This window comes from Tauraco erythrolophus, unplaced genomic scaffold, assembly GCF_009769465.1.
Source record: "Tauraco erythrolophus isolate bTauEry1 unplaced genomic scaffold, bTauEry1.pri scaffold_73_arrow_ctg1, whole genome shotgun sequence".
Classification (NCBI taxonomy): domain Eukaryota; kingdom Metazoa; phylum Chordata; class Aves; order Musophagiformes; family Musophagidae; genus Tauraco; species Tauraco erythrolophus.
In genome coordinates, this window is record NW_028238640.1 from 85,564 (window position 1) to 106,395 (window position 20,832).

General features: G+C 54.2%; 1 protein-coding gene and 1 non-coding gene across 2 annotated transcripts; both read left to right on the forward strand.

Annotated features, from left to right (window-relative positions):
- The first annotated feature begins 124 nt into the window (after positions 1 to 124).
- LOC147525768 (U2 spliceosomal RNA) lies at positions 125 to 315 on the forward strand. Its single transcript, XR_015222999.1, has one exon. It is a non-coding gene; the product is annotated as a U2 spliceosomal RNA (small nuclear RNA).
- A 2,285-nt stretch (positions 316 to 2,600) lies between these two features.
- LOC147525769 (acrosin-like) lies at positions 2,601 to 5,094 on the forward strand. The gene is made up of 5 exons (XM_086631040.1): positions 2,601 to 2,716; positions 3,024 to 3,224; positions 3,564 to 3,829; positions 4,109 to 4,254; positions 4,747 to 5,094. Exons 1-5 carry the CDS (start codon positions 2,646 to 2,648, stop codon positions 5,092 to 5,094), a joined length of 1,032 nt encoding a protein of 343 aa, XP_086487166.1. The 5' UTR covers positions 2,601 to 2,645.
- The last annotated feature ends 15,738 nt before the right edge of the window (positions 5,095 to 20,832 follow it).

Here is a 20,832-nt window from a genome sequence, read left to right on the forward strand (position 1 = left end):
CGCGGAAGCTGCGGGGAGCGGAGCGCGGAGCGGGGCCGGGGGGTCGGGGCGGGCGCAGCGGCCGTCACCGCGGTGTCGGGGCGGGCGGGGCCGGCGGGGCCGGCGGCGCGGCGGCGGTACCGGCATCGCTTCTCGGCCTTTTGGCTAAGATCAAGTGTAGTATCTGTTCTTATCAGTTTAATATCTGATACGTCCGCGATGAGCGGACTTTATATTAAACGGATTTTTGGGCGCGGGAGTTGGATCCGGAACTTGTTCCCTCCGCTCCGCGCATCGTCCCGGTATTGCAGCGCCTCCGGGAACGGTGCACCCCCCACCCGGGGGAGTTATTCCGGTAAAAAACAGAGCGGGAACCGAGCGGGATGGCGAGAGATTCCCGGCGGGTAAGCGGGAGCTCCGAGATGAACTCCGTGCGGTCCTCATTAGCATAGCGCGCCCCTATAGAGCCCTACAGAGCCCCATAAAGCCCTCACAAAGCCCTACAGAGCCCTCATGAGACCTGCAGAGCCTTACAGAGCCCTGTAGAGCCTCACACAACCCTATAGAGTCCCATGGAGCCCCACAGAGCCTTAGAGAGCACCACAGCCCCCCACAGAGCCCTATAGAGCCCTCAGCGCCCTATACATCCCTACAGAGCCCTATAGAGCCCAAATAGCGCTCAAGAGAGCCCTGCAGAGCCCAACAGAGCCCTATAGAGCCCCACAGAACTCTATAGATCCCTACTAAGCCCTACTAAGCCCTATAGAGTCCTACAGAGCCCACAGAGTCCCATAGAGCCGTATAGAGCCCCACAGAGCCCTATAGATCCCATAGAGCCCTATAGAGCGCCACAGAGTCCCATAGAGCCCGATCTCCATGCCCCAGCCCATTTCTATATCCCAGTCCATCTCCATGCCCCAGCCGATCTCTATATCCCAGACCCGCTCCACTTCCACGCCAATGATAGAATCTCAGAACCATCAAATTCTCCAATGCTTTGAGTTGGAAGGGACCTTCAAGATTATCTAAGTTACAACCCCCCTGCTGTCGACTGGGACACCTTCCACTAGGCCAGGTAGCACCAAGACCCGTAAAGCCTGCCCTTGAACACCTCCAGAGATGGGGCATTCACAACTTCTCTGGGCAGCCTCTTCCACTGCCTCCCCACCCTCCAAGAGAAGAATTTCCTCCTTCCAGCTAATCTCATAAAAATCTTCACTTTCAAGCCATTACCCCTTGTCCTATCACCACATGCCCTTGTCTAAAATCCCTCCCCAGCTTGCTCCTAGGTCCCCTTGAAGTACTGGAAGGTCTCCCCGGAGCCTTCTCTTCTCCAGTCTGAGCAGCCCCAACTCTCTCAGCCTGTCTCCATAGCAGAGGTGCTCCATCCCCTGATCATACATGTGCGCTCCGTATGTATGTGAATGCTGCGCATTGTGCTCCGTGTTCCAGACGTGTGTTTTGGAGCAGGGCTGTGCACGCTCTCTGGGTGTGCATCGCACCTTCTGTTTGTACCCCACGTGTGTCTCCACTGTGTGTGTGTCCACGTGCACCCCGTGTGCGAACGCCGTGTGCACGTGCACAGCGTGTTTGTGCGTGTCCTCTGTGCACGCATATGTGCATGTGTGCGCGCTCTGAGCACGCTCGATCCAGCCCCTGTTCCTCCCAGAGAATGTCTCCTTGCAGAAGAACTGGAGCTGAACTGGGAGAACTGTCACTTCCAGGAGGTTTCTCCCATCTCAGTCCAATGGATGTGACGGCCATTCCCATGGACAGGTACAAGAGGCTCAGTCTTTTTCCAAAGAGCCGATCACCTTCCCGAACATGCGCACGGCCTTGGCTGGCACAAATGGCAAACCAGAGTAACGCAGGTGGAGCAGCACCATCACCAGCACCCACTGCACACAGAAAGCACCACTCGGTCCGTGTCTTCCTCTCCAGCTGATGGGGACTGATGTTCAGAAGTGAAACGTACACACACACGTCACTCCCGAGAGTCGTGAGCACAGCACGTTCATGGGGTGTCTGATCCAGATTCTGCTTCCCATCCTGCTTGGAACCCCCGTGTGGAATCATACACACAGTTACCGTAGGGTCCCGGCCTTGATGATTTAAGCCTGTGTTAGTGAAGAAGCTGGAAAACATCGATAAAGAGGATGAGAAATAAAAGGGAGTGTGAACAGCTGGTGCAGGGAGTGTGAGAAGCTGACATGGGAGTATGGGAAGATGATATAGAGTGTGTGAGAAAATGATGTTTAGTTTAGCAGGTGAAAAATAGCCCCTTTTTAGGCATAGCCAATAGTAAAGTTAAAATAGGTGCGTGCACTATTGTTTGTAACCAATCACCGCTGGGTGAGGGGCGCGTGGACACATCGTGGCTAGAGTAATAATCTATAAAAGCTGTCTGTATTACAATAATAAAGGTCACTCTGCTATCACACCTACGGAGTCCGTGCATTTAGCCGCCGCACCCCCATGTTGCCCTCCTGCCCCTCCCCCCAGGAGCCCACCGTGCTGGTTCTGTCGCTGGAACCAGTGGCTCTGTGACATCACAGCCCCAGGGCCAAGGGCACCCTGGGCAAGGTGAGCACGGCAGCACTACGTCAGCTGCTGCACTGGTGGTGACTTGCCGTCAGTTCTTGCAGCTGACACGTGGTGCTGGCAGCATGAAACTGCTCTTCATCCTCGTCCTGCTGGCCCTGTGCTGGCCCGCGCACGGCGCGTGGGACACCTGCGGGTAAGTGGCCCGAGGCTCTGGCAGGGAGCTTGGGCAACCTTTCTGGGGCTTGCTGGAGGGGGCCCGTGTGTCCCCCGTGGCCACGCCACGTCTTGCTGAGCCCCACCTAGGAGCCTCGGCTCCTCGCCAGCACCCAGGCGGCTGGCACAGCTGCTCTGCAGGGCTAAAGCAGGAACAGGGGCGGACGGACACACGTCCCACGGGGTTCCTGCTGTCCCTGCAACGCCTGGTGGGGAGGGAGATGGCTGACCTTCAGCCTGAGCAGCAGCAAGCCATGGAGCAGGGCAGTAACGAGCTTCTGTTACAGAACGACCTGCGGGCTCCGGCCCGTGGACTATTACTACGGGACGTCGCGCGTGGTGGGTGGCAGAGATGCCCAGCCCGGGGCTTGGCCCTGGATCGTCAGCATCCAGGTCCCTTCGAAAATAGGCATAGCGCACGTATGTGGAGGGTCCCTCATCAGCTCACAGTGGGTCCTCACAGCAGCCCACTGCTTTGTCAAGGCCAGGTAAGGAGGACCAGGGAACGGGCATAGCCCCACCACAGTAGAGCAGGTGCCCTGTCCGCCGCACCACGTGCTCCTCCCATCCCTGTTCCTTGCGGTCCACCCAGTGCCTGGGCACTCCCGAGCTCGGCTGAGAGACGGCTCAGGAGAAGGCTGGGCTCTTGCCACGGCTTCCTAGACGCCTCCAGCTCCACAGCCCTTGTGCCTCAGGCGTGCGAGGGCAGTCGCAGCCTCCGTGCGCTGCTTTCCTCTCTCCCGTGGGAAGCAGAAGGCAGGGAACTGCTGGGCTGCTGCAGCACGTGGCCCCGCTCCCTCTGACCCCTCTCTCCGTCCGCCTTCCAGGCACATCACGACTTGGCGCGTGGTGGTCGGGGCCACCCGCTTGACTCAGCCGGGCCCCGAGACCCAAGTGCGCCACATCAAGCGGCTGCTGGTGCACGAAGACTACAGCAACATCACTGAGGTCAACGACATCGCGCTGCTGGAGCTGGACCAGCCTGTGCAGTGCGGCTACTACGTCCAGCTCGCCTGCGTGCCCGACACCTCGCTTAGACTGTCCCAGCTGGGCACCTGCTACGTCAGTGGTTGGGGAGCCACGACCGCGAGATGTGAGTTCCCCAAAAGCGCCGTGCCCTGAGCGCAAGCTTGGCACGCTGGGCAGACGGGTTGGGCTTCCTGACCATGGAGGTGAAAGCCGGAGTCAGGCTGGGGGGGACGTACGCCTCTGGAGAGATGGGCCTGAGCCATTCCCCAAAGCCAGATGGAAGGGAAACCCCGGGACAGTGCCTTCAGGATGCAAAGCCAAGCTCTGGGGAAGGGGTTTGCCTGGACGGGGGAGGAGAAGTGGCAAGGAGCTGCTGGGTGCTAATTGCTTTCTGTGCTCACAGCTGGAGGATCACCTGATGTCCTGCAGGAGGCCAAGGTCGGCCTCATCGACGCCAGGCTGTGTAACAGCAGCCAGTGGTACAGAGGGGCCGTCCACAGCCACAACCTGTGTGCTGGCTACGCGCAGGGCGGCATCGACACCTGCCAGGTAGGAGCGTGCGACCTTGTCACTGCTGGGGCTTGGTGACAAGCCCAGCCCCAGCAGCAGCACCGGCAGCCCTGTCCCAGCCCACACGTACCCCGGCAGGTGCTCTGCCTGGCAAGTTACCCTCCCACCACGGGGTCCCCATGGCTCTGGGGCTCACCTCCCCTTCCCCAGCTGCAGGTCCTTGCCCAGTGCCCCCCTTGTCCCAGAGGCCCAGAAAGCCCAGCCGCTGCTCGGGGCAGTCCACGGCTCCAGATCCCAATCCTGGAACATCCCTCTTCCACACATCCCAGATTGCCGTGCAGAGAGGGCAGACAGCCCTACCTTACAGACCCACCACCCCCTCCCAGACAAGGTTCCGTAGGCTCCAGCGCCCGAGCAGAGCCTTTCTGGACACTGAACGCAGCGCTGGCAGGTGCTGGGGAGAGAAGACGGCCAACCCTAGTGCTGATGGTGGCCACCAACACCACCTCACTCCTCTCTCCTCCGCTGCAGGGTGACAGCGGTGGTCCTCTCGTCTGCAAAGACAGCAGTGCCGACTACTTCTGGCTCGTTGGCGTGACCAGCTGGGGGAAGGGCTGTGCGAGAGCCAGGCGGCCCGGAGTCTACACCTCCACCCAGCACTTTTACAACTGGATCCTGGCACAGATGGGACTGCGCCCGGCAGTAACGGCTGCTCCAACGCCGCAGCCAGTCTTCAGCTCCACCCCCGTGCAGAGGCCGCAGCCAATTCCAACACAGCCGGGCAGGTTTAGGCCCTGTCCGTTCCCACGCCAGAAGCTGCTGCAATTCTTTAACCTGCTGCAGGAGCTCCTGCAGTTCCTAAGGGGAAAAACGGCTTGAGCAGCAGGATGAAGAGGATCCACAGCAGGCTGCAGGGTACCACGACCACTTGGTTCTGGGCAATGCCTGCTGATCCAAAGGCAGCCTTGGTGGCAAAGCCCTGCTCTGTGCTGCCCTCTCTCCTCTGAGGGCACACAAATGCTGAAGGGGACTTTGTTCTTGAAATAAAGTTGCTGCTTTTCACAGCAAACCACCCTTCCGTCCAGTTCAGTCTCCTGGGCGAGGCAAGGACTGCCACGGCCGGCACCTGCAGGATGGGGCTGCAGGTGGGCACAAAGGGCAAGAGTCACTCCGAAGGGCTGAAAGCGCCTGGTCAGAGAGGAGGGTGCTCAGAGCCACCGTGGGATGGGGCAGACTGGCACATGGAGGCTAGGAAGAGGGTGGGAAAAAACCATGTGACATGCAGACAACTTTGCACGTACGCATTAAGGCAGACGAGCTGATGATGAGGGCCGGGCGTACGGCTGAGCTCACGGAACAGAGAGTGGGAAAGTGCCGAGCACGACCAGAGAAATTGCTGAGCATAGGAAAGGGAGTGAGAAGCTGGCAGGAGTTACAGTGCTATAAGGAACAGCCAGATCCGACGGAGAGTTAAGGGGCATTGATGTGGAGGGGGTCACACCTCACCAATGGTTGAAGGAAGAGTTGGGGTCATTTTGGGGAGAGGAATCTGGCAGGGACAGCAATGCCCAGGAAACTGCATCAGTAATGCCAGGGAAGTCCCAGGTGAGCAGCTAGCAGCACCTGAACCCCCCAGTCTGTTCCCAGGCTTGACAAACCTGGGAGCAAGGGGGAAAAAATAAGCGTGGTAGGGCCCTTGTTTGGGAGGAGACGAGGGCGGAGAGAGGGAGGAGTCAAGGAAGGTGAGGGGGGATGTGTTAGCATGGAAAATGGGGAGAAGGAGGGATCAGGGAGCCAGTCCCACAGAAGCAAACTGCTGGTGCGTTTGCTTGTTGACTGAGCCCTGCACCCAATCGCCACCGTCCGTCCTACCTTCTTGTGGAGAGCGATGCCAAATCCTTTTCTGAGCCAGTGCGGGGCTGGGTCCAGAGGCCTGGCTGCTGCAACGGCAGAAGGGCACACAGGTCCCGGGGACCCAGCAGCTGGAAACACCCAGTGCCTGGGCCAGCTACTGGTGGGAGCGCTGCGCGTGTGCGATTCATGAGTGAACTGGAGGCTGGACTGGCTCCCGAGCAAGAGGACAGTGGCCCTTCCCCAGTCCTGTGGATGGCACGTGGTTGCAGCCCCCCTGATGGTTCAGCCCCAGCATCCACAGCCCTTACAAGAGGGGCAGCCCTGCCAGCCACATCTCCACCTGCTGCAGTCCTGAAGGACTTGGAGGTACTTGAGCACGCACACCCTGAGCTGCTTCCCACCTGCGCATGTCCCCTCTGCCCTTCCTGCACAAGGTCTTGCCTCTGGAGCTGCCAGGACCATCCATCCCACCCTCCTCTTGCTGTGCCCGTGGCCCCTGCCAAGCCATGGTGCTGCAGCTCCCGGCTCTGTTCCCACCCAGGGGTGCACAGCATGCCTCCAGCTGAGTTAGGATCTCTGGACACCAGGGCATGGCCTTTGCTTCCTCTTGATTATGGCTTGAAAGGAGCTGCTCTGGCTCTGGAGGTGCTGCTGTATCAGGGTCCCTCCCTGAACAAGTACCTGAACATCCCCTCTAAGTTATGGGGCCCAGAACTGCACACAAAACAGAGAGCCAACAGCACCTCCCAGTTTAGCATCAGCAGCAAGCGTACTAACTGCATCCAGATGGTTGATAAATTTATTGAACAGAAATGGGTCTAGAATTGAATCCTGAGGAGCACCATTGGCGACTGGTTGCCAGCCAGTTGCAGCCCTGTTCACCACAACCCTTTGAGCTGTGCCATTCAGCCAGTTCTTCACCCAGTTGATACTGATACCTGAAAAGGAAACTGAACTTTCCAAGGCTCGTTCTGGAGTTTTAGAAAGCACCATTCTTTATTGCAGCGCTGGGTGCGCGGGGGATTTCTCCTCCTAGCGTGCACACCCGGCTTCTGGGCAGAGAATTAGTTACACACTACAGTCATGCATGATTCATAACATGTTTACATATTCTTAAACTATTGGTTAATTTTCTCTCGCTTTACATGTAAATTATCTCACATGCTCAGTTTTCCTTCTCTGCCCCTTTATTTTGGGTCTGGGGTGTATTTAGGGCAGGTGGTCCGTGAGTCGGTGGTCGCGATCTCCCCCTGCCGGAATTACCTTTTCCCCCGAGTCACCTGCATGCTCACAGTTCAGAAAAACACGATAACAAAGTTTCTGCAGTTTCTGGGATGTTCCCTCCAAGGGCAGACAGTTCTGGATAAAGAGTCTTCTTTTTAATCACTCCTGACAGCTTCAAGGATGAACATCTCGTTAGTTTCTTTAGGTATGTGTAAATCGCCTACTGCCGACTAAACCCTTCATGAAACTTTTACAAAAAAACTTTAACCCCTTTATTGTTGGGTAACACAGTGTGCTGTGAACCCACTCATCCCACAGCTGGACAACTTGTCCAGAAGGGTGCTGTGAGGGACAGTATCAAAAGCCTCCCTGAAACGCAGAATAACTACATCCACCAGCTTCTCTTCATCCACTAGGTGGGTGACCTTATTATAGAAGGTTATTGAATAAGATAAACAGGACTTCTGGGGTCTCTGGGATGTGATCTGGGGGCTATAGGAGGGGTCTGAGAGCTGTAAGAGGGCTCTGTAGGCTCTAGGATAGGTCTGGAGGGGTGTAGAATAAGTCTGGGTTGATCTGGGGAACTCTAGGAGGGGTCCGAGGGTTCTAGGAGGGGTCTGCGGGGCTGTAGAAGGGGTCTGTGGGGATGTGGATGTCTCTAGGGTAAGTCTGGGGGCTTTAAGAGTGGTCTGGGGTCTCTAGGATAGGCTTGGGGGAGTGTAGAATGGGTCTGGGGGGATCTTGGAGTCTCTAGAAGGGGTCTGGAGGGGGGTGTAGGACGGGTCTGCGGAGGGGTGTAGGAGGGGTCTGCGGGGATGTGGATGTCTCTAGGATAAGTCTGGGGGCTTTAAGAGTGGTCTGGGGGCTCTAGGATAGGCTTGGGGGTGTAGAATGGGTCTGGAGGCATCTCGGAGTCTCTAGGAGGGGTCTGGGGCCTGTAGGAGGGGTCTGGGAATGTGTAGAATGGGTCTGAGGAGATCTAGGGGTTTCTAGGATGGGTCTGGCAGCTGTGGGAGGGTTCTGGAAGCTCTAGGATAGGCCTAGAGGGGTGTAGAATGGGTGTGGAGGTATCTGGTGATATCTAGAGACTAGAATGGATCTGGGAACTCTAGGATGGGTCTGGGGGCTCTAGGATGGGTCCGGAAGGGTGTAGAATGGGTTAGGGAGGATGTGGGGATCTCTAGGATGAGTGTAGGGCCTCTAGAAGGGGTCTTGAGGGGTGTAGAATGGGTCTTACAGGATCTGGTGATCTCTAGGATCTCTAGGATGGGTGTGGGGACTCTAGGATAGGCCTGGGGGGCTGTATAATTGGTCTGTGGGGATCTGGGGGTCTCTAGAATATATCTGGGAGCTTTCGGAACGGTCTAGGGGCTCTAGGATAGCCTGGGCTGGGTGTAGAATGGGTCTAGCAAAAACTGTGGATCTCTAACATGGGTCAGGGGGCTCTATGAGGGTCAGGGGGCTCTATGAGGGGTCTTGGGGCTCTAGAATAGGCCTGGGAGGGTGTAGAATGGGTCTGGGAAGATCTAGGGTTGTCTAGGATGTGTCTGAGGGCAGTAGGAGGGGTCTGGAGGCTGTAGGAAGGGTCTGGGAGTGTGTAGAATGGGTGTGGGGTATCTGGGGGTCTCTAGAATAGGTCTGCGATTTCTAGGAGGGGTCTGGGAGCTCTAGGAGGGATCTGAAAGAGTGTAGAGCCTGGGGGATCTGGGGGTTTCTAGGATGCATCTGGGGACTTTAAGAGTGGTCTCTAGGATAGACCTGGGGGTGTGTAGTATGGATCTGGGGGGAATCTAGGGGTCTCCTAGGAGGGGTCTGGGGGAACTAGGAGGGGTCTCTAGGATGGGTCTGACAGCTGTAGGAGGGTTCTGGAAGCTCTAGGGTAGGCCTGGAATGTTGTAGAATGGGTCGGGGGTCATCTGGGGGTGTCTAGTATGGGTTCTCAGGGCTGTAGGAGGGGTCTGGGGGCTCTAGAATAGGCCTGGGTGGTGCAGAATCAGTCAAGGGGAGATCTGGGAGTCTCTAGGAAAGGTCTGGGGGCTCCAGGATGGGTCTGTGGGCTATAGGAGGTGTCTAGATATGTGTAGAATGGGTCTGTGGGGATCTGGGGCTCTCTAGGCTAGGTCTGGGGGCTCTAGGAGAGATCTAGGGGCTCCAGGATAGGCCTAGATGGTGTAGAATGGGTCTTGGAGGATCTGGGAGTCTCTAAGATCAGTGTGGGACTCTAGAAGGGGTCTGTAGGGTGGGCCTGGGAGGTTGTAGAATGGGTCTGGGGGGATCTGGGGGTCTCTAGGATGGGTCTGGGGTCTCTAGGATAGATCTGTGTTCTCTAGGAGGGGTCTGAGAGCTGTAAGAGGGTTCTGTAGGCTCTAGGATAGGTCTGGAGGGGTGTAGAATAAGTCTGGGTTGATCTGGGGAGATCTAGGAGATCTAGGAGGGTTCTGAGGCCTCTAGGAGGGGTCTGTGGGAGTGTAGGAGGGGTCTGTGGGGATGTGGATGTCTCTAGGATAAGTCTGGGGGCTTTAAGAGTAGTCTGGGGGCTCTAGGGTCGGCTTGGGGTTGTAGAATGGGTCTGGGGGGATCTCGGAGTCTCTAGGAAGGGTCTGGGGGCTGTAGGAGGGATCTGGAGTGTGTAGAATGGGTCTTGAGGGGATCTAGGGGTCTCTAGGATGGATCTGGCAGCTGTAGGAGGGTTCTGGAAACTCTAGGGTAGGCCAGGAATGTTGTAGAATGGGTCAGGGGGGATCTGGGGGTGTCTAGTATGGGTCTCAGGGCTGTAGGAGGGGTCTGGGGGCTCTAGAATAGGCCTGGGGGGTGCAGAGTCAATCAAGGGGGGATCTGGGAGTCTCTAGGAAAGGTCTGGGGGCTCAGAATGGGTCTGGGGGCTATAGGAGGTGTATAGATATGTGTAGAACGGGTCTGTGGGGATCTGGGGGTCTCTAGACTAGGTCTGGGGGCTCTAGGAGAGATCTAGGGGCTCCAGGACAGGCCTGGATGGGTTGTAGAATGGGTCTGGGGGGACCTTGGAGTCTCTAGGAGGAGTTTGGGGGCTGTAGGAGATGTCTGGGAGGGGTGTAGAATGAGTCTGGGTAGACCAGGAGGTCTCTAGGATGGGTCTTGGGGGATGTAGGATGGGTCTGCGGTAGAGTAGGGTGGGTCTCAGGGGTGTAGGACAGGTCAGTGGGGGTGTGATGGGTCTGCGGCGGGGGTTGTAGGATGGGGCTGCAGGGGTGTAGGAAGGGTCTGCGGGGATGTGGATGTCTCTAGGATAAGACTGGGGGCTTTAAGAGTGGTCTGGGGGCTCTAGGATAGGCTTGGGAGTTTAGAACGTGTCTGGGGGGATCTGGGGGTCTCTAGGAGGAGTGTGGGGGCTCTGGGTGGGGTCTGGGGGGGTGTAGAATGAGTCTGGGAGGATCTGGAGGTCTCTAGGATGGGTCTTGGCGGGGTGTAGGACAGGTCCTAGGGGGTGTAGGACAGGTCTGTGGGAATGTGGATGTCTCTAGGATAAGTCTGGGAGCTCTAAGAGTGGTCTGGGGGCTCTAGGATAGGCTTGGGGGTGTAGGATGGGTCTGGGGGAATCTTGGAGTCTCTAGGAGGAGTCTGCGGGCATGCAGGATGGATCTGCAGGGATGTAGATGTCTCTAGGATAAGTCTGAGGGCTTTCAGAGTAATCTGTGAGCTCTAGGATAGGCCTGGGGGAGTGTAGAATGGGTCTGGAATGATGGGAGGGTCTCTAGGATGGGTCTGGGAGCTGTAAGAGGGGCCTGGGATCTTTAGGAGAGTCCTGGGTGGCTATAGAATGGGTCTGGGGGGATCTGGGGGTCTCTAGGAGTGGTCTGGGGGCTCTTGGAGGAGTCAGGGGTGATCTAGGTGTCTTTAGAATGGGTCTGGGCGCTGTAAGGAGGCGTTTGGGGGCTCTAGGATAGGCCTGGGCAATTGTATAATTGGTCTGAGTAGGTCTGGGGGTGTCTTGGAGGGGTCTGGAGGCTCTAGGAGGGACCTGAGGAGGTCTAGGATGGGTCAGGGGGGATCTAGGGGTCTCTAGGATGAATCTGGAACTTCTAGGAGGTGTGGAAGGATACCTAAGGGTTAACAGACGTGAACAATCCAGCCTTTCCCGATTACACATGCTGGAATGTGGAAGAGCTGCAGGGGGCATGAACAACCCCCAGATGCAGAACAGGAAATGGACACCATAATGACGCTGCTTCCTTCGATACAACCAGTCACGCTAAGGGGTGGGCTATTGCGTGTATTATAACCAAGCACAGATTGCCAAGTCTTTTTAGAAGGCTATAAATCACACCGAGTGTAAGCAAATAAAGGTTCACTTGTTTGATCACATTGGCCGTGCCAGGTGTCCTCACTCATCTCCCGCAATTGGCGCCCAGAGTAGGGACCCTCAGAATCCTCACGGCAAAGTTGCGAGACTTGGCAAGGAATTGGCGAGGAAGAGGGTGGAAGGCCGGCCGAATGATCCACTGCCCCGGGGGAATGAGCAGTGACCTGCCCAGTCACTGAGTGGGAAAAGGTGCACCTGTTTAGTCGCGGGATCTGTTATAGGTTGATTTCAATAGTTTGGCGAGAAAATGATTCTCAACAGCCAATAACTGTAAAATTAATAGTTAAAATTTATTTAGGGCAAGCAAGCAAACAGCGCTGGGTGCGCCGGGAGTCTCCGCTCCACCAAGACGCACACCCACCGTGGCAGTTTTTCTTGTATTTATACAAACACACTCATGGCCCCCCCCAAAAGGTCAGTCTCTCCCAGGAAATCATTTCCATAGTCCCCGCCTCAGGATCCGCCTCAGGCTCTTCCTCGACACGCCTCCTGGTGGTCGTGGGCAGGGGTCTTCAGGATGAAGGCCGGAGGTCTTCCTCACTGTGCACTTTTCACCTCTTCCCTAAAATCCCTGATTTGGCTGAGCTTGCAGAGCCAAAGTGGTTTGAGGTCCACACCTCAAAGTCCTTGAGTGGGCATCTGATTGCGTTACCTGTCACTATCTGAAGACAAATGTTAGTTTTTATTAGCCCTTATCTTTCCTACACGGGCCAGTTTCTGTGCATCCCTTCCTCCCTGCAGAGGTGTGAGACGTGAGTCACAGCCTTGCCGGTGTCCGTCTTATCGGTCTTTTCTCACCAGCCTCCTCCTGGGCAGCTCGTATTTTACAGCAGGGACCAGCACTTTACAACTTCTAACATTTTACAGCAATAATCCATACAACAGTTGATGTAACAGTTAGTATTTAAACGATAATTGGTTAGTATTTAATATTTAAACAATAACTAATATATATCTTAGCTAGTTCCTGAGAGATGGTGGTTTCTATTTGATTGGCAAATTCTAATATATTACTTATTACAGGATCGACGCCGGAATCTCGCCTAGAAGAGCTGAGCGGTCGGGGAGACAGATGGGGTTGGATAAGCAACAAGAGGCTGTCCTGAATCTGCTCCAGCACATGCTCTCTGTGAGAGGACTTAAATATGAATCCTCGGCTCTTAGAGGGCTGTTAATGTGGGCAGGGAACAAAGAGTTAATCCTCTCAGCAGGAGTCGTTTTGAACTTGCTACGTGGGAAGCCATAGGCAGAGAGCTGTGGGATGATATCAGCTCGGGGGGAGCGGGCGCGAAGGAGGCGATAAACATGCCACCCTGTGGAAGTCAATTAAAGAAACGTTGCGTAGCATGGAAGCCGAACGAACTGTCGCTGCTGCTGCTTTTGCTGCCTTCGCTCCTTCTTCTACTGATTCTTTACCGACAACTACGAACACTTCCTCTATCTTTTCTACGCGAATTTCTGTGCCTCTAGCACCACCCTTGCCTTCTGCTATCGAGGTAGAAACCGCGGATCCGGGAGGAAAAAGGGACCCTATAGGGACCACACCCTTAAAAGAGGAACTGCGCCACAATGGCGGCAGCCAAGAGGGTGGCAGCCAAGATGGCGGCAGCACGTTTGCTGAACAAAGGGTCCCAGAAGAGAAGGCGGTAAGAACTACAAAGGGGCGTGGAAATAGGGGGACCATCATGTCGGCCTAAGTCCCGCCTCCACCCTGCCCGCCCACCGCCCCGCCCGGAGCCCCGCCCAGAGGAGGAACCTTTGCCCCCACCGATGTCTTTGGGAGAACAGCAGAACAAGGAAGTATCTGAGGAAGTCTTGCAGCAAGTCATGGACAAACTGTCGGAGCTGAAAACGACAGATGCTGACGAGAAGAAAATCGACACTATTCTTCAGATACTACAGCCCACGATACACCTAATCCTTCTGCTACACCTTTGCCACCGCCAGTGCCGACTGCCCCACCACCCTTTGCGCCACCGGATGAACAAGAGAAAAGCAAAAGATGGAAGGGAGTTATTCGTGAAGCCTTAATCGAAGGAAATTTTCTACTGTCTGCCTTTCCCATTATCACAGACCATGGGGGATATAGAAGGTGGGAACCTTTTGACTGGAAAATTTTAGAAAAGGCGCGTTCTGCGTTATCGCAATATGGGCTTCAATCCAGTTATACTCAACAACTGTTGCAATTTATTTTCACAGCAGATGTGCTGATACCACATGATTCTCAACAAGTTGCCAATATTCTTTTGACCCCTTCTCAGCAGCTTTTGTTTTCCAGGGCCTGGCAACAACTATGTGACCGTGAAGCTGCACGACCTCGGCAGCAGGGGGACCCTCTATATGGTGTTCAAGCACAAATGCTGATGGGCCAAGGTCCTTTTGCAAACACGACATTACAAGAAGGCTTTCTGGCAGAAGTATTGCAGTTGTCACAACAATTAGCTTACCAAGCAATGACTTCAATTAGAGAACCGGGAAAAGTATATTCCTTTGCAAATATTAAACAAGGCCCCCAGGAAAGTTTTCCTTCCTTTATTGATCGTTTACATCAGGCTGTTCGAAGTCATCCTGATTTGGACAAGACAACGAAGGAACAAGTCTTTAAAATGTTTGCCTTTGAGAATGCCAATGATGAAACAAAAAGGGTCATAAGCACATTACCCAAAGATGCCCAAGTGGCAGATATGTTAGAAGTTATGGAATGCACCACTGGTCCTGCATCTTTAGTTGCTGCTGCGGTATATGGTGATGTTCGTCCTCTGTTAGAGAAAAAAGGGAGAGGAGCCAAGCAAAAGAAATGCTTCAATTGTGGGAAATTAGATCTAAGAAATTCTTTAGATCTAAGAAAGAAATTCTTTAGATCTAAGAAAGAAATTCTTTACATTGAGGGTGGTGAGGTACTGGAACAGGTTGCCCAGAGAAGTTGTGGATGCCCATCCCTGGAGATGTTCAAGGCCAGGTTGGATGAGGCTTTGGGCAACCTGGTATAGTGGAGGATTTCCTGCCCATGGCAGGGGGGTTGGAACTAGATGATCTTTGAGGTCCCTTCCAACCCTAACCATTCTATGAATCTATGAAATTAGGCCGCTACAGAAACCAATGTAAACAGCCACAACAACAGCAGCAACATGATAGCAGGAAATGGTGCAAAATTGCAAAATGGATAATCATAATACCTACGAGTGCCGGACGCAGGGAAACTGGAAACTGAGCGCGCCAGCCCCGCGTGTGATGATAGTAAATCAGGGGGCAGCACCACTATCGAGTCTGAACTTAAACCAGAACCAAAGTCAGGAATTTGTTCCCTCCGTGCCGCCACCGCAGGAAGTGCCAGAGTGGATGTGGAAACCGCAGTAAATTCAATGCTCGTATCTGACAAGGTAGTAGTAATAGACACAAACATAAAGGGACCACTAAGGGAGGGGTTAGCAGCTTTATTAGTTGGTCGCTCATCTACATCATGTCAAGGCATTTTTGTTCTACCAGGAGTTATTGATGCAGACTACACAGAGATTATTAAGATCATGGTATACACGTTAACTCCACCTGTTTTTATTCCAAAGGGCAGTAAAATTGCTCGATTAGTGCCTTTCCGTAGCTGCGTGCCTTTATCTGATGATGTTGAACGAGGAGAAGGAGGATTTGGCTCCACTGGGCAACCAGAGGTATACTTTGCTTTGGATTTGAAAAGGACGAAACTGGAAATTATGGTAACAATGTTGGGGCCAGACGGTGTTAAAATAACAAGAAAAATGTTAATTGATCCAGGCGCTGATGTACAATCATAGCTGCACACAATTGCCCGGCTCATTGGCCGACCCTCGATTCACAACCCGGCCTTTTTAGCTGCGGCCACTGGGGAGCAGCCTATCCTCAAATTACATTGGAAAATGAACGACCCAGTGTGGATTGGTCAGTGGCCGCTCTCCCAAGAAAAGCTGCTCAAAGTACAGGAATTAGTATACGAACAGTTGTGTGCAGGTCATATTGTGCCATCAGTAAGTCCTTGGAACACTCCAATTTTTCCCACCACGGCAGCTCTGAGCCTGAGACACGGCTGCTGCTCCCAGGAACAGAACGCAGTTGGCATGGACGGGGTCTGCCCTGGCTGAACAGAACATACAGTGTCCTTGAAATGGGGAGCAGAGTGGTACGAAGGTACCACGGCTCGTCCCTGTTCCCAGGGATACAGAATGGCTGGCAAAGGGAACTGCACGGCTGGCAAGGAAGACGGATGAGATCATGGAGCAGATCCTCCTGGCGACTATGCTAAGGCACATAGAAAATAAGGAGGTGACTGGTGACAGCCAGCACGGCTTCACTAGGGGCAAATCCTGCCTGACTAATTTGGTGGCCTTCTATGATGAGGTTACGGCACTGACGGATAGGAAAAAAGCAACTGACATTGTCTACCTGGACTCATCCAAAGCATTTGATACTGTCCCGCATGACATCCTTGTCTCTAAACTGGAATGACATGGTTTTGATGGATGGACCACTTGATGGATAAGGAATTGGCTGGATGGTCGCACTCAAAGAGTTGTGGTCAATGGTTCGATGTCCAAGTGGAGGCCAGTGACGAGTGGTGTTCCTCACGGGTCGGTACTGGGGCCAGTGCTATTTAACATCTTTATCAGCGACATGGACAGTGGGATCGAGTGCACCCTCAGCAAGTTTGCAGATGACACCAAACTGTGTGGTGTTGTGGACACGCTGGAGGGAAGGGATGCCATCCAGAGGGACCTCGACAGGCTGGAGAGGTGGGCCTGTGAGAACCTCATGAAGTTCAACAAGGCCAAGTGCAAGGTCCTGCACGTGGGTCAGGGCAATCCCAAGCACAAGTACAGGCTGGGCAGAGAATGGATCGAGAGCAGCCCTGAGGAGAAGGACTTGGGAGTGCTGGTGGGTGAGAAGCTCAACAGGAGCCGGCAATGTGCGCTGGCAGCCCAGAAAGCCAACCGTGTCCCGGGCTGCATCAAAAGCAGCGTGGGCAGCAGGGCGAGGGAAGTGATTCTGCCCTCTGCTCTGCTCTTGTGAGACCCCACCTGAGGTCCACTCAGCTCTGGAGTCCCCAGCACAAGAAGGACATGGAGCTGCTGGAGCAGGTCCAGAGGAGGCCACAAAGATGATCCGAGGGCTGGAGCACCTCTGCTATGGAGACAGGCTGAGAGAGTTGGGGCTGTTCAGCCTGGAGAAGAGAAGGCTCTGGGGTGATCTTACTGCAGCCTGCCAGTACCTAAAGGGGCTACAGGAAAGCTGGAGAGGGACTTTTTACAAGGGCGTGTAGTGACAGGACAAGGGGCAATGGCTTTTAAACTGAAGAGGGCAGATGTAGGTTAGATATAAGGAAGAAATTTTGGTCTCTTCCAACACTAACCCATTCCATGATTCTATGATTCTATGATGGTGGGCTGGTTTGGGGAGGCAGAAGGTCAACCTGTGGTCAGGCTGAGCCTTGCTGTGGCCCACACAGTCGAAGAGGCTATATCCTGGCCTGGGGCTACACATCCTTGTGGAGGACATGGTGGCAGCGAGTGAGGAGCAGAAGCAGCCTGGGGCAGGGAGCAATGAGAGCAGCCTGCTCTGTGTCCCCATCTAGGCTTCACTCACCAGCAGCTCTGCCGCATCATTTACTACTATCCAACCCAAAGGAGTCTATGGGGGCTGTGGGCTTTCCTCGAAGAAGCAGCGGTGACTTCTGTTGTCTTTAAACGTGGCTGTTCCTGCCCCCTCTCCCACAGAGCCCTCTCGAAGCCCAGGCAAGATCTTCACTGGCTGTGAGTGCTGCAGCTGACTAAGTGGCATCTTCCCCCATGTCAATGGTTTGATGTGGAGGGGGGTGGTTCTGGTGGCAGGAGAGGGGTTTTGCTCCCTGCGACCTCCCCGGTTTTGGAACCGGGTTAGGCTTAGTTTCCGGCCACCAGATCAGACTGCCATCCCCTCGGGGTTGAGCCAATAGGGCGCCGCTGCGAATTGCCCTATTTAAGTCAGGACAAAGGGACCGGAAAAGGTGCTTTGCCCAGGATCGAGCAGAGAAGGGAGGAGGGCACTTGCCCCCGCTCCCTGGCTCCCGGCCGGGCAGCTGCCTGCGTCGGGCGGCGCCGCCCACGGGAGAATGGCGGCGGCGGAGCCAGCTGGGGAACTCGGGGGCACCCCACTCCCAGGGTGCCCACTGGGCTGAGTTCACCTGGAGAGGACTGAGATCTGAGAGAAACAGCTGCATCGACAGCAGGTCAGTGAGGATGGAGCGGGAGGAGGTGCCGGAGCCGAGTTTCCCCTGCGGCTGATGGTGAGATGGCAGGCGGCCCCCCTGCAACCAGGACGGCCTCGTGGAGCAGAGACCCACTCGCAGCCCGTGGGGAGAAGATGCCTGAGCCCGAGGATGGTCGTGTTGGGGTGCACGACGAGGCAGAGCGGCATCTGGAGTCTGCGTGACGACCCACGCCGGAGCGAGTGGCTACAGCTCCCTAAGTACCCGAGACTGTGGTAAGCCACACCGGAGCAATCTGTGGGGAAGGATTGTTTCCAGTGGGCTGGACTCACGTTGGAGAGTTTGTGGATTTTTCCTCGTGGGTAGGGGATCCACTGGAGCAGGGAAAAGGGTGTAAGGACTCCTTCTCCTTTAAGAAAGAAGCAGCAGTAACAGCACGGAATGAACTGACCTGCACTCCCCCAGTCCCTGCCCCTGTGCTGCTGGGGGAGGAGGTAGAGCTGGGAGGAAAAGGAAGGGGGGGGGGGGGAAGGTGTCGGTTTTAAGATCTGGTTTTGTTTCTTTCTGTCCTCTCAAGTAATCGGTTTTTGTTTCCCTTTGTCCTTCTAAGTAATCATTAATAAACTCTTTTGCTTTGAGAAAAGCTCTGCCTGTTTTGCCCAGGACCATGGTTGGTGGGTGCTCCCTCTGTCTTGTCTCAACCCTCAGTCCCTTGTTTTTTTTTTCTCTCCTCTCTACTTTACTGGAGAAGGAGAGACTGTGTGAGTTTTTAGTTGCTGGATCAGCTAAAACCACGACAGTCCTAAATCGATGGAAAATGCAGCGTTTATGTCATTTATGTTCTACAGCAAGATCTTCATTTTAAAATGTGTGTTGTTGCCATCTTCACGGGACAAGTGAGACTCAGAAAGAAGGTAAGTTCCAGTCTCCTTCAGCTTTTTCTCCTCGTGGAAAAATAACAGAAACTGGGGAGAATGGGAGAACATTGTCCCCCAAAGTTCAGCTCACATCTTAACATGAGCTGCAACATTAGAGCAGCTTTGAGGCGAGATACAGTTGCTGCTCTCAGGAACGTAATGTGGTTGGCATGGACAAGGCCTGCTCAGGTCAAGTGGAATGTACAGTATCCTTGGAATGGGGAGTAGAGTGAGATGGATGGTACCACAGCTCATCCCTGTTATCAGGGACAGAGAGTGACTGGTAGCCGCTATCAAGGAAGATGGATTGCAACTGCTGCCTCAGCAATGATGGTGAAATCGTGTCCTGAAGCTGAACTTTGCTCATTATAATATCATTATAATATTGAAACACATCTCCATCCCAAAAGCTACCGCCTCCGTGCCGCAACCACCCCACACTGAGCATGTGCTCTGAAATTCTTCTAGCCTAAACCTTTAAATCAAAGCAAGGAAAATTTACACCAATCCTAACAAAGGTATGTATGACCAGAGTCACTCAATCTCCACCTGAAAGTAAAAAACACTATAAAATGGCTAAAGAAAAGGGGGTGCTGGGGGAAGACCTCCATCGGAACGTCTGGGATCAGTCGACAGGCTGGACCTCTCTTCTCCCCCCCACAGGGATGCCTACTGGGTAAGAGCTCTGTGTCACATGCGCTTAGTACTAACACCTTGCAGCTATTTGGTATTATCACTGATCAGTTCTAGTTTTTATATTATTCCAAATCAAATCTGTTTTTCGCAGTCAGCCCCTATCCCGGCTGTCTTTGAGTCTGTATCCTGTCACGAACACATGTAATAAAATTTATCTTCTATAAACAGAAGTTTCTGGAAACTTCAACAATCGATCCAGGGCATCATAGAAGGGATTTGGCCCGGTGCGCTGCCCGTGAAAGTCCCTGAGCAGGTCAGACAAACACCCTCCAACTCAGCGGGCTGGCCAGAGGGATTTGTCCCAGTGACGCTGTCAGCGTGATCCTGATGGACCGGTCACATTGTAAAGGGTTAGAGGTAACCCCCCCTTCTCCTTTAATGGGGTCTGGCAGGTGGGTCGGGTACACGGGTCTCGTCTTTCTTGGGAAACTGGTAGACAGGTCAAATTGAGAAGGGCTCGATGGCAGTTCCCTCTCTATCCTCCACTGACCTAACATTGTGTTGTAACATGACGAATACACATTTTTTTCACCTTTCAATATATTTTGCATACATTAAGAGCTCAGTATTCAAAATTGTCCTGAGAAATGCTACTATAAATTACAAAAACCCAAACCAAACAAAAAAACTCCCGAAACAACGACTTCTGTAGGATCATCTCCTCCTCTGACAGTATCCTAAATAATACCGTATACAATTATGGGATATGGCTAACAAATGCTTGCTCGTAACAATGGAATTTTGCTTGCAAAAATAAATAATAATCAGACAATGCACACATACAAAGTGCAGCCAGAGCACAGGTGTATTTCTTATGCCATTTTGTTAGATGGAAATGCACACCTTTAAACAGCATTGTCTTGCTCCATTAAAAATCTGCACGTGCTCAGTAATCACTTAATGAGAGGAAAATGCAGCTTGCACCAATTAATTTAGACGTGAGCTTGGCAAAACCCCAGACACACACACAAAAACCGCAGACAGCTGCTTCCAGTAATTAACACTCCGTACTCCCTACACCACTGGGATAAACGGGGAAAACAAAGGGGAGTGCCGAGCAGGTCAGCGAGTGCACGGCCGAGTTTGAGACACGCACACCCATCGAACGGAAGGAGCTCGGGCAGTACGGCGCGTATCGCGATCGTTAACATGTCGCGAGTCGCAGGGCCAAGCCCGAGCCGTGCCAAGGCCGTTTCAGACGGTACACCCCCCTCGTTACCCGCGCGGCGGGGGGCAGCCCCGGCGTCGGGCAGCCCGGCCGGGCAGGCAGAGCCGCAGCCCGCGGATGGAGCCCGTGTTCCCTTCCCCCGCGCCCCGGGACAGCCCGGCTGTCGCCGGCCGGCGCTGCGGGGAGCTCCGGGCACGGCCGGGAGCGC

Coding starts and splice junctions, on each gene's coding strand:
- LOC147525769 (XM_086631040.1), top strand. CDS start 2,646: ATGAAACTGCTCTTCATCCTCGTCCTGCTGGCCCTGTGCTGGCCCGCG. Junction 3,225..3,563: donor CACTGCTTTGTCAAGGCCAG/GTAAGGAGGACC, acceptor TCCGCCTTCCAG/GCACATCACGACTTGGCGCG. Junction 3,830..4,108: donor GGGAGCCACGACCGCGAGAT/GTGAGTTCCCCA, acceptor CTGTGCTCACAG/CTGGAGGATCACCTGATGTC.